This window comes from Xylocopa sonorina, chromosome 2 (assembly GCF_050948175.1).
Source record: "Xylocopa sonorina isolate GNS202 chromosome 2, iyXylSono1_principal, whole genome shotgun sequence".
NCBI lineage: Eukaryota > Metazoa > Arthropoda > Insecta > Hymenoptera > Apidae > Xylocopa > Xylocopa sonorina.
In genome coordinates, this window is record NC_135194.1 from 16,157,419 (window position 1) to 16,170,941 (window position 13,523).

Sequence of the window (13,523 nt, forward strand, 5' to 3'; positions counted from 1 at the left end):
CCATCGTTCGGCTGCTCGTGTCCGGCGCGAAAACCGGCACCCTGCCCTCCTCCCACGTCGATAAACAAACAAATGGGGAATAGAGATAGATATTCTCCATTTAGCGAGCCCGATGAATAGACGGATCGATGATGGATGCGTTTGTTATTTAAGGAGCGTCGTCGCGCGAGGGGCCGGGGACGGACAGAATTTTTCGTTTCGCCTCTCGCTGTCGGAGAAATTTCCATCGACTCGAAACTGTTTCGAGCCACGAGTAAATAGCGCGCCTTTTACTCGAACCACTTTCCCGTCCCCGATACCGAAGAGGTCCTCCGCGGAGAATTTTATAACCGCGCTGGCTTTCGAGAGGCTGAGACTGGGAATGGTTGCAGGCGGGAGGGTGGTCGAATATTCGAACACAGGCGGGGGTTTGTAACGGGATGGAATCGATCTCGTTCAACAAAAGACCGAACTTCTTCTCGGGATTCGGCCAAGCATCTTCCGCGATCCGATCTATCTTCGCTCGGCGAGAATTAAGCCGGGGATGTCGTCTCGTTCGTGGGAACGGCCACGTTTCTCGATTCCAATGGCGGAGGAGGCGCGGAGGAGTCGCGTTTCGAGAAACTTCGCCGACGAATCAGAGTCAGACGCGTTTAAAACTTACCCGCACCAGCCCCTTACCACTTTCCACGCGAGTTTAACGACGGAAATTAAGTAATCGTCCTTCGATACGAAGAAATGAGGAATCGTTAACCGTGAGGGTGAGAAACGGTGGCTGGCGTGGACGCTCGGACGAGAGCCACCCCCCAAACACGGCGACGCGATGAATTCACGAGCGATCTTGTCGCGATTAATATTCGCGGCGTGGATTATAAAACAGCTCGCCCGCGAGGAGCGTCGAATCCGGGTAGACAGCAATGGCACGTCGAATTAGAAATGTACCGATTAATATGAATTAAAGAGCAGGAAATTCCGGGTAAACATTTGGTTAAGTACAACGGAAAACGAGGGGAGCATTCGGAATTTCGAGGGTCTCGTCGTGCCGGATGGAACGAGCAATCCTCCGCGAAATACGCTCCAGCGGAGGGGAACGCGGCACCGTGGCGAGGATGAATTTCGTAGCAGGAAGCTCGGTAAATATTCAAAGAGCGGATTCAAAAGTTTCACGCCGACGAGTGGAGCAAGTTCGGCCGGGCGTACGGCAGCTCAAGTATCCTCCGCATTAATGGCGTAGTCTGTCGGCGGTGTTTTATACGCGGAGGAGGGTGAGAGCCCGTCTACTTTGCACCCATGGCTCGCGCCGAGACTCTGACCGGGGATGACACGGTTTATTAGTTCCGCAACTTTCGGCGAACTTCCCTGCGCCTCCGCGAATCTCCGCGCGACCTCGTCGCGTCGCTCGCGACTCGGATTTTTCCGCGAACCCGCGAATTCCTGCTCGTCATCGAGCGTTAATTGGCAGTTGGCCCGCGCGAGCACGCGAGATCGTTGGAGAACGCGGTCCCGACGCCCTCTAGCTCGGTTGCACGCGAGAGCCACCCTAATTGGCCCCAACCGCCGAGCGCATAGCTTTATCGAGCTGAAAAATGCGTCCCGACGCTCGTAGAATTTTTGCCGCTCGCGAGAATCGTTATTACCCTACCCACGTGGGTCGTGCCCGAAGGCGGGCGTCGAGAGTCGGGCCAGGCGTAAGAAGCGGTGGAACGTGGTAACCGAGTTCCGGGTAATAACTAGACTCGAAGTTAATTAAAATATGCGCCGCGAGGGGAACGCGACCGGTCAATTTGACGAGCGCTCGCGAGAGGTTCGGAGGTTAAGAGCGGCGGTAAAAGTTGCACGGTTATCAGGGACGCTCCCAGGCGGTCCCATCGGGATCGATTCGCTGCGAACGAGAGTTTAAAAAGTTTCAGAAAATTACCCGGCAAAAACACGAGCGGCGCCTGTCGGAAGTTCTTACTGTCGCGAGCAGCGAGCGGTTCATTCCAGGGCGGTGTTCGATCGTCTGGTATCGATCTGGCGCGAGAGTTTTCCATCGCGAATCCGGCAACAAAAACCGGTATCCGGTTGCGCCCAGGCGTTGCGGTTATCGGAATTTCATTATCGGCGCACGATCGATTACCGCCTACCGAAAATACCCCCGATAACTTCTAATAACAAGCCGCCTCGATAATTATCGTACCGATCCGGCGTATATTAATTATTGGCACGCGGAAAATTCCTCCCCGCCCTGAACCTTTGGCCTCGATGTCGGGGGAGACTATAAAGTTCAACGAATTCATCGTTCAAACCGGGAGACCGCTATCGTTCCGCTGGATAATTAAAGATTCCGCGTTTTCCGAGTCGAGGAAAAGCGTCGATCGATCGACTCGCGAAGGGGTGCGCCGTTCTTACGATCCTCGACTGTACTCACCAGCGATTATGACGCGGGCCGTGTGACTGATCTGGCCCTCGCCGTTCCGCGCGATGCACGTGTAATCCCCGATGTCCTCGCTCTTGATCGTCGAGATCCTGAGCTCCGTGCCGTCGTTGAATATCCCGATGGTGGTCGACGGCTCGACCGGGTTCGCGTCCTTGTACCAGAGGATCTCGGGCGTTGGCGTGCCCTCCGCTTGGCAGTTCAGTATTATCGCGTCCCCTACGTTCACGTAGATCATGTCCTCCGGCGTGATGCTAAATTTCGGCGGCGCTGAAAGGCAAGGATGAAAGTCAGATCGCGGTGAAACGCAGTGGAGCGCCAGTGGAGCGAATCGAGTATGGTCAGGCATCGAACGAAGAGAACCGCCAGAGAACGGCGCGATGCCAGCCGCATTACTTCGGAGGAAACGGCATTAAGGGAACAATCAAACCCTCGAATCGCGTGGACGTTTAGAAGAAACTGCTTCCACGGCGCTCTTCCACGAGCGAACGTTTTTATCCTCGATGAGTTTCCATCCGGGAGGAATCACGGACAGCTCCTCGACGACTTCGACGACCGGAGTACAAAGGACCGTCGATTTTCGCCGCGTAAAACACGGCGCCCCTACCACCCTGTGTATTCGATCGAAGAGGGAAGAGAACAGCCTAGTAGTCTGCCTGCGAACGGGAGACGAGAGAAAAATTCACCGGAATATCGGGTTCGAAGCGTCAAGGAGCTCGTCTCTTCTCCCTCCTCCGCTGCTTGTCCTCGAGGAATCCGGAGTTTTCCGCGGGATCGCGCGTCCCTCGAAAACCGTGTACAGTTGTCGCGACGGGCAGAACGAAAGAGGAGGACGCGGGCGAGTGGCAACGGCCGAAGGCGAGCAATCGAGGATGGACGGGTAACAGTTTACGAGTGAGACGCGACTTGAAAAGTACAAAGAGACTCGGAGCGCTTTCGCTGGCCGAGTGGTTCTCCTCCCTTTGACGCCGCTGGCGAATCCTTAGTCGTCGCAATCGCGCTGTTACGACGCGGTCGAGTGTGGCCGTGGGCTCGGTGTACACGAACCGACAGGAAAAACAACGGTGGAAACGCGGTGGAAACGCGACGGAAAGAGGGAAGGAGAACACGATGAACGAGAAAACAGCGGTCGAGGTGTCTCGAAGGAAAGAGGGAGATAGCTTCGTAAGCCCTCCATCTGAATGTTTCTCTACCCCCGCGGCCTTTCCTCGTCTTCGTCCTCGACGTCGTCGTCGACGTCGTTGTCGTCGTTTATGGCCGAACAAAACGCGGCAATAAGTTTTCCTTTCTACTCGCGACCATTTTTCTTGTTTCACCGTTCTTATCGCCCCCCTCGGGTTCAATGACCCCGTCCTCCGCCTGGTCGTCGACGACAACGCTGACGTAACGCGTAAAACTTTATCGCGTCGCTCGACGAACGAATTGAATTGAATTCTCGGACCGGGACGCTGCTGCTGTTTTCCTTTCTTTTATATTCCTTTCGTTTTATTCCCTCGTTTCGTTCCTCTTATCAGTGACGTTTACAGGATTTCCGTCTCTCCGTCTGCCTCGTTTCATTCGCGACGAAAGTCAGAAAAATCCCCTCTTCGATGTACACCCTCCGTCGAGAGTCACGCGATCGCGATTCGATTATTAATCGACACCCGGGTATCTGTAAATGCGTACTCACCGTGGACGTCCAGGTGGAACCAGGTACCGTTCTTGTGACTGTTGGGCGACCTGTTGAGGAAGACGACCTTGCACTCGTACCATCCTTGATCGCTCTCGCGGATGTCGGTCAGGTTGAGGCTGGCCACTCCGTACGGTGAATTCGGGCTCACCCTCGAGACTCGACCTTCGTAACCCTCGCCACTGTGGGTCGGATACGACTCGTACCATATGTATATCGGTATCTCCTGCCCCTTGCACCAACACCAACACGCAACATAAACGAGGGATCGCCATGAACGCGTACATACTGGTGCGAGACTCTCTTCGGGGATTCGCTGGACGGTCGGTCGATGTCGTCCCTGGCCACGTGCTGGTCTGCGACGTTGCTCGGTTCGACGACATCCGACGGAATGATAGGGGGTGGCGGGTTACGGGGGACGCGATTCGCGACCGCCTAAGCGATAATACGATTTCGCGCGGAGACAAGAGGCTACTACCAGATGTTTTGAATCAGCTCGCACCAGCTGCCGGCTAATGAAATGACAAATGACGAGAGACAGAGGATGCAGCGTGTATGAGAAGTGCGGAAAACGATCTACAGAGCCGCGCGTGTTCCGTCGAGGAGCAGCGGGCCTGGCGAACGAGCCGAGCGTAACGAGACCAGTCGACGACGACTCATCCACTCGAGTTCGACCGGTAGAATCCGCTTCGCGATTCTCTCGCGCTCGTTACGCTGGGCTGTCGACCGGGAACGCCGCGCGACGACGACAACTCGAGCCTCGCATGCAACCCTCTCTACGGTGAACACCGCGAGGTATTCGTTGCGCGTCGATGAAAAACTATCACCCCAGGCATAGAGCGTCGGAGGAAGCGTTAGAGAAAAAGCGTGCGTGGACAAGGGAGAACGCGTTGTCGAAGAATCAAGCGGGAATGCATATGTACGTATGCGTACGTGCTGTGTATACGTGGCATGCAGCGACGGATCGATCCAACGGTTTCCTTATCGAGGATCGCGATCGAGTCCTACGAGGAAAGGAAGAGGGGTTGGCGCGCTACGTGGAGCGGCATGCGAGTGACGGGTCGATATTTCACGAGGAACCGAGAAGAATAAAAGCGGTCGATTGCTTTTCTGGACGGCAGGCGAAAATTGCGCTCCGCCAGGGTGCGGACGATGCGAAGCCTGTGCGTCGATACGTGCCCGTGAAGCGCGTGTATTTAAATAGCCGGTGCGGTCGCGTGTTATTAAAACCAACGGTTGCAATCGTGCGTATTAACGCGCCGGTTCCCAGCACCCGTTCGTTCCGACCATGCGTGCCTCTGCCAGAGCTATACGGCCAGTTTCGCCGTTTAACGATCGAATTGCTCGTCGGACGGTGCATTTGCATGCTCGAAGCCTCGATCGGAGTGCCTCTCCCGCCAGGCCGCTGAAAATTGACAACGCTCGAGCACCGTCTCCTCGTTCGATCGATACTTATCGAAATCAAGCGACCAGAAGAGTGCGCGACAGAGAGAGATAGATAGATAGAGAGAGAGAGAGAGAGAGAGAGAGAGAGAGAGAGAGAGAAAGAGAGGGGGCAGCAGAAATTGGTCGCGTAGACGGCGACTTTACTCTACTAGTCGCGTCTGGCACGGAACGAGGCTATTCCACTGGGGGGCGCGCGCGCGTTTGACATCGCGACGCAGCCAAGAGGAAAGAGGCAAGTCGATGGAAGAGAAGAAACGCCGCGAACGTGCCGTGACCATCGCGCGTTGGCCATTGACTGCCCCAGTTGACGGTTTCTATTTCGAGCTCTGGCCTACTTGCCGGCTACGTCGTCGCGCGTTCTCGCGTCCTCGCCGCTCGCAATCGTCGTGCTCGCGGCCGCGAACCGCGCGCTGATTTCAATATTATTCACCCCCGAGCCACGGAGCTCGTTCGATACCGCGATTCCGTGGAAACTTGCCGCGCGCTTGCTCCATCGCCCCGCGTACACACGGAACGCCGCCGCCGCGGATCGCTGAAACAATTGCTTCCTCTTCCACTCTAAAAATCCCTTTCGTGCCACGCGTCGCGGTCTGGCGTAACCGCGGAACGAATTAAACGCCAGTCGAATTATCTCGAGCAGCCTGTTTCTGTCCGTCGAGAAGGGTTGCTTTTCTTAACCCTCTCTCTTTCTCTCTCTCTCTTTTCAATGGCGTTCCAGTCCGTTTCCAGGTATATATCCACCAATCACTGGATTAATGGCTGGGAGAGAAACCGACTGGGGTGGCTACGAGACCGGCGGGCGGAATAAGTCGCAGCGTTTCGCACGAACGCTCCGCGATTACACCTACGCGCGCCCCTCATGTAGGTCAGGTGTCTTTGCTTTATTTCCCCAGCCCGCGTTTTCGTTGTCTCGCATCGCTCCACTCGCGTTTCAACGATCGCGTATATCCGCGAGATTAATCCCCCCGCTCCGCGGTATTTTATTACAAATGCATCGAATATTTTCAGAGCAACCGGGGTCCACAGCTTTAATAACGCTCACCGTTTCGGTTCGCGACTCATGCGAACGGCTGCGCAGCTTGAAATTTCGTAAACATCGTCGTATCCCTGCACTTTTATCGTCTAACAGAGGCTTTTTTATCAGCGTCGCGAGTCCGTGGAACGGTCGCGGGACAAAAGTAACGTTTAGACAATTTTACGCTTCCAGTTATAGCTGGCGCGTACTTTCCTTCGTTTCCTCTTTGAAAAGTTCCGTCAAAGCGCAATTTTCCCTCTTATCGACGGTTTTTGTGCTTTGTAACGTCCAAAGCAAGCGTCGTTTCCACGAGGGCGCGTAACTGTAACTCGAAAACTTTCGAACGCTAGCGATCCTCACCCCCAACCCCCGCGTCGAGGGTGGCGTTACGACTTCGAACGAGGGTAAAAAATATTTTGTTCTCCGTAGCGTAGGATCGTTCCTGAGATTTCGTATCGCTCGCGACGACTCGTTTCAGTCGACTGGGAACGGGATACGACTCGACTCGACGACGGAATTTCGCGAAAGTTGCTCGGTTCACGCGACGAACTCGGCCCACTCGCATCCACTGGTACTTATCGCGGGCATATCGCGTTCACAAAGGACAATTAACTCCAACACCCCTGCAGAATTAATACGCGCGGCGAAGTGTCTCTGAATGAGCCTGCGATACAAGGGGAATCGCTGTTATGAAACGACAACAACGAGAACTCGCGTTTCTCGCTCGATTTCATTGCCACCCCGCCTTCGACACGAGCTTTCCTAACGACGGAGAGGACGCAAACTTCGATCGATTCTCCGTGCTCTGTTCGATTATATCGAACTCTCTCTGACCGATTCCGCTACCGCGACTTGTCTCGCGTTTTCTCTCTTTTCTCCACTTCGATGTTCGCAATTGTTATCGAAGACAGGGATAAAGGAAACGTTTGGAGAAAGTCTGACTCGCTTGGCGCGACTGCGAGAGGATAGACAGCCGCGGCTATCTCAGAGGCGAGAAAATTGTCGTGACGGAGTAAACACGCGCCGCGAATGTTTGCGTTCGTGGAGCGGATTCCTTTCTGGCATTTCAGTTAAGCGAGAATAGGGCCGCGAGCGCGAGCACCCCCGTCAAGGGTGCTCTCTCCCGCATTCCGGGTGTGCACCCGGCAACGCCGGCTCCTCGCGATACTCCGAACCCGGCCGCGATCCCACCCCTTTCCAGGGGCTTTTCAGAACGATAATAAGGTTCTGGTGGATTGTTTAATCCGACGTCGAAAGCCTCGCGACGAGCGAGCTTCGTTTACGAGCAAGTGGCTCTCCGCTCGGCTGCGTTCCTCGGGAATAAATTAAGGGGAACTCGGTGCTCTCGAGCCGCTGCCGAGCTTTTTCTTTCGAACGCGCCACTCCGTTTCTCGCCTCGAGAACCGCGCGGCCAGGGGCGCTTACCTTCCCGATTTCGAGGGGAAATCGCGACGGTGGGTACCCGCTGCGCCAGGCTACCGCTAATTATCTCGTTACACGGCTCATCTCGAGGATGGCATTAATAACAGCACAATGCCAGAAAAGGGAATACAAAGCCGCCAATTAGCGAGTATAACGAGCCGCGGAGATACAGAGAAATAAAAAGAGAGAGAGAGAGAGAGAGAGAATAACGCAGCTTGAAATCTGCACGTGGAATCGAGCACCGCGGTGGAGAGGGGTTTTAACCCTGACACAGTTGAGTAGTTCTGGCCTCGCTGCGCTCTGCATTATGCATGCAGACCTCCTAACCTCGTATGGTAACACACCTTTGCACGGCTCGGAACAATTTAGGGTCACGGAATAGGCGGTACCACGAGTTTTCGACGCGGCTGCTTTCGAGGAAGAATTCTCGTTCGACGCAGACCAGAATCGTCGGCTTAAACCGGCTCGCGTATCGAGTTCCACGGACATCCGGCTAGGAAGGGCTATTGTAGCCGCGCGGAAGGAAGGAAAGGCACCACCTAGCCGTGTCGTCTGTCAACAACACCACCGTGATGGAGGAACGAGGCACGAACCGTGGCGATGGTTTATGTAACGCGAACCCGGTCACGTGGAGGGGTGGTCTACGTTGTCCTATTTTTAAGCCAACTCCACGACGGGTTAACCGGTTAACGTGTTCGCCGATCGATAACGCGGGGGCAGCTCTTCTGAAAGCGCCGCATCGACCACCGCAAAACTCGCCGTCCGCAGCTGGAATTCGTCTCTCGTCCGCGCGGGTCGATCGTCTCGCTTCGACCCGCCGATCGGAGGCGCGAGTCGTTCCCGGAATCGCCGACTTTTAATTATATCGTCGCTTCGCGCGTTACTTGGGGAGAAATTCGCCACTTCCGCAAGTCGATTTTGCGATTTCAATGGCGAACGTTTCCGTTGGGATTTCCAGAGCGAGCGCGCGCGGAGAGAAGGAGCGGCGGGTTACGGAGGAAATTTAAATTGTACGGCTGCGAACTATGCGCGAACTTCCCTCGCCGGCGTTAGACAACTTTCGATAACTTTCCGACAAAGTCTTTACGGCGTCGTCTTACCCGCGGATTCATCGTTCTTTCGTCGTACGAAAATTAATTCCACCTTAAACTCTCGTAACAAGATTTCCTCTTTATATCCGTCTCGGAAGACTCGTCGGGGCTTCGAGCAGAATTTGCATTCGCGCGAGAGAGCATCGATCGGACCCGAGCCGATCGCCGCGTATCAACGAGCGCAACTTTCCTCCCCGTTTCGCCGTTTCGAACGGCTCGCGTACGTTCTCGGCCGTTCCACCCCGGAAACGTCCGTCGTTAATTGCAAATTACCCGAGATCCGCGGCCTCGCGCCACGCTGCGGTACATTCCGAGCGTAAAATTGCTTCTTCGCGTTCGTAGAAATTGTACACCCCAGGCGGCGTAGGCAGCCCTCTCGGTTTTTCCTTTTTTTCAAACGCGGCGCCGGAATGTCGCGCGACCTCGCGGAAATAAAATTGCCTGGTCCCGGCGTTACTCGCGTCTTCGGTGGAAATCTAATTACTAACTCGCACTCGAAACAATAGCCTCCACTCGCCGAGAAATAGCTGGTCCTCTCGAGGATTTGCATTCCCTCCTTGTTTACGCCGCCGCTGAAATAATTAACCCGGTGGCGGAACGACGCCGCAAAGTCGCTGGTCCTCCGAGGAATTTTTTTTACTTCCTCGCGAACGGAAAGAGAGGAGACAAGAGGCCGCGAGAGAGCGAGAGAGAGAGAGAGAGAGAGAGAGAGAGAGTCGAATCGCGAATGGGAAGCCTGCCAGGTTGCCGAGCAACTTTCGGCAGACTTCGCGGAGAGGGTGTTCCTCGAGAGTCTGGCTTCCCATGGGGGTGAATGTCTTCCCGGCCGGAAACTGCGAAGAAATTGAATCGCGAGAATGCTCTATTTCTATTTTTCCCTTTTTCTCGTCGAGATGCACGCGCGTCCCATCCCACCCCGATTTCTCGTCCCCTTTTTTGACGAACCCCTCTGTTTCCACCCCCACGCCTATTCGCGCGGTTGACTTCCGTCTCTCCATTTGTTGTTTCATTAAATTACGCCACGGCAGGAACGAGACGTCCCTGTCCCTTCTCTCCACGGCCCGTCGACCAGTCAACCCTCCTGTCCACCCCTTTTCTCCCCCCGTAAACCTTTTCCGAAAATATCACGAGCACCGAGAAACAGCGAGAGAGCTCGACTCGTTACTCTCGCGCGACCGCGTCCCTCCCTCCGGCGTTTATTTTCTAGTAATTGCGGCGGTCCGCGCCGAAAACCAACCCCCTTCTGTTTCCCCAGCGTCCCTCCTCGAGACTGAACCGTTTACCCACCCAAAACGCACCGGCACTCTGTTTACCGACGCCCATGCCTCTGGTTAATATTTAACGCGTCTACGGTGGCCGGCTGTACGCTCGTTAATTCACGTCCAACGGAAACAGTCGCGACGCCGTCACGTCGTTCCCACGTAATTCTACCGCGAGTTCCAGTCGGATCGGGTATAAAGGCGGAAAGAGAGATACAGGAAGCTCGAGGAACGCGAACCGCGGCAGCGCGATACGGAAATTTCCCTCGTGAAACGTTTTTCGCGTCCGAGTCTCGCGCGTCGCGATACCACACTTCGCTCTATGCACACTTCTTCCTCACTCTAGAACCCGTCCTCGCTATCGAGTTAAGCGACGCTCGGCTGCACAGCGATACGCGTACGCGTTCTACGGCGTGGATAAATGTTTGCGCGTTCGAAATGACGCGGGAGGCTCTTTTGTCGGCGGTGCGCGCACGTTCGAGAGGTCTCCGGAGGTTGTCTGGAAACAGTCTCGGCGGGAGGTCGAGTGTCTGTCCGCTCGTCGTGTTCCATTAGTCGGGACGAGAGTATCGTCTAGATAAACGGGATGCAATTGAACAGCAGCATGCCACGGCGCCTCGTTACCACCGATCGATCGATCCGGGGTATATTCGATAATTGTTCCCGCCTCTCGACTTATGCTGCGTCGTTCTCGTTCGCCAGACGAGCGGGGGCTGGCGGTGGATGCACGCGTTGCAACGAAATCTCGCGTTCGGATGCGGGGCATCCCCTTTCGAGCGCTCGCGCGGAACGACGGGGGTAAATAAAACGCGCTCCCGTGTTCCACGCCGGGTACACGCATCGTTGCAATCACGACGGCAAAAACAAACCGGGGATATCGAAACGAGCCCGCGTCAGGGTTGCATTCGAGCCATCAAGATTATTCTTTCGTGGCTGTCCCGCATCGTCGCGCAAAACAAACCCACCCTTTCTCTCTCTCTCCCTCAAATTTCTCTCTTTCGAACGCATCGGAGACAGCCGACCCTCGAGTTACTTTTGGCGAGCGTCGATAATTGCGCCGATAAACTATTAATGCCGCGTACGGAGAAGGCGCAGGCGTCGCGCGGAGACGGAAAGTGGTAGAAGAGACGCGCGAGAAGTGATCGCGGTGTGGCCGGCAAAAAAGTCGGACGGGAAGAGAAATTAGTTGTCAGCCGCAGTGGCGCGGGGTGAATCGAGGGGTTAGGAGGGGCGAGAGCAAGGGTAGAAACGGTTCGGAAGCCCCGGGGCTCCCCGCTTGATTTATGCGCGCATAAAAAAGAAAACAGGCTACCGTTCCGCTCTCTTCCGTCCCTGGCCGCCCGTTTCTCTCCACCACCGCCGCCGCCACCGCCCCCCGGAATCGCCTGGAAATGGAAATGGCTGTGGCGCATCGTTCCGTCGCTCGACATCTCCGGCTCGCTTTCAAATCCGTTTTGCGGCGGAAAAATCGCTCGACAAGAACCAACCCCCTTTCCGGCCACTTCCACCTCGAGTGCTTTGACCCGCGCCCGTCGCGTAATTAATTTCACGCCGCAAATTGGCCAGCTCCTCGATAATGATTCGACTTACGCTCGACGTCCACCGGGGGATTTGTTCGTTAAACTTTTTTCCACTCAAGATCGTTCGTTACTCTCCGCTTTCCTTCACCAGCGTGCATTTAATGAAACCCTGTGCCATAGTACTCTCTCTCTCTCTCTCTCTCCCTCTCTCTCAGCTGTTGAATTAACCAACAAAGAAGAAATCGCCAGGCGGCAGCGATCTATGGGCGCGGGAAATGGTTGTTTATCAGAACGGTGGAGGCGGAGGGCAACGCTAACGATAAGCAAACAATGCCGCCATTATGCTTACAATCAATTTATATCGGTTTAATCGCCGCGCGGAACTACGATCGCGGAGGAAGCCGGTGATCGGTGGTCGGTTGCGCGCGCACCAGCCGATCGTTAGAAGAGACGCGCGTAGACCGGATACGATTGTCATTGCGGCAATCATCGTATTGTCCCGCGGAATCGATCGATCGATTAATTAATTACACGAGGATGGATACGCAGGTTTGCCGAGTCAATATTGGATTCACGGTTAATGCGTTCCTGCCCACTGCTGTCAGCCAGTGGGACCGGTAATCGTCTCGAAATCCGACATCGCTTCGCGTTTCTATCCCACCCCGAATTGCCGATCACGATTCAGCTAAACCTTACGTCCAAGCTCGTTCGCTTCTCCAGGATTAGAGATTGGGCTGTGATTTCGACGAGCGTACCCCCTTACACGTGACGGGGAGATTAGTCTCGCGGAAACTACGGCATGCAAAGTGCGACAGCCCCGTAACGACAACGAGATAATGCATCGCAGGCAGAGCTAGAATTTTTTTAACGCTACACCAACGATACCAGACCATTCGTCTTGTGGCATGTTAGATACGCGGTCATGCTCGCGTGCGCGCGTTGGTCAGCTCGGCAGAGAAAACCCACCGATTTCCCCTACGACAACGGGACCAACCCTTCCCTGGTCCGTTTCGATTTTCTTCTAGCCGTAAGTGTTGAGCGATTCCAGCTGACCCAACGCTAGCACGCGTCCGCGTTCCATTCGTGCAAAAGCGCCAGAGGTTAGAGAGACAGAGACGTGACTTTCTGATTTTCCGCTTACGAGAGGAAGGGAAAGCGCCATTACCCTGCAATCGGTTCGTCCGTCGATCGACGAGCTTCTACAGACGCGTCGTCTGTTCTGTCGAGAAATATTTTGTGATTCCTACGGAGGGTAGTTCACGAATTCGATCCGGATGCTCGTCGATCGCGCAGGGACAACCGTGCGATACAAGAACGCTCCTTGGAGACAGATTCTGACAGACAGCCGGGAACGTAACGCGAGATGAAAGAGATGGAATAGATAATCCAGTAAGAGCGCGTGGAGGAAATTGGAAAATAGATTCGTAGACGGTTTGATGATCGAGGGGGTTGAACGCGAGAGGAGGAACAGGTCTTTCTCTTTCTCTCTCGAAACGGTGCAACGAACTCTCCGCGAGAAAAGGGGGTCGCAGCGAACGGGCGACGACGAAGGAAAGGAGTGCGACGCTCTGTCGATCGTCGCGACGACGACGAGGCGCGATTAATAGAGGATTAATCGGTAGCCGCATCGATCTGTCTGCGAGGCTGGGAATTTCGAGTTCCGCTTCGATTTGTTCGCGAGTCGCGAGCGAAACGAGAGGAGCGTC

The 13,523-nt window shown here is 55.1% G+C and overlaps 1 protein-coding gene across 12 annotated transcripts in view; it reads right to left on the minus strand.

Annotated features, from left to right (window-relative positions):
- LOC143433236 (protein turtle) overlaps nt 1-13,523 on the minus strand; it is a 121,257-nt gene that overhangs the window by 12,789 nt on the left and 94,945 nt on the right. For 10 of the 12 annotated variants that reach the window (XM_076910504.1, XM_076910508.1, XM_076910509.1 and 7 more), the window contains 2 exons: nt 4,065-4,296; nt 2,390-2,665 (listed from right to left, as the gene is read on the minus strand). In XM_076910504.1, the coding sequence (XP_076766619.1) occupies nt 2,390-2,665; nt 4,065-4,296 (508 nt within the window). The remainder of the gene's footprint in view (nt 1-2,389; nt 2,666-4,064; nt 4,297-13,523) is intronic. The other 2 variants (XM_076910507.1, XM_076910503.1) reach the window with 1 other exon arrangement.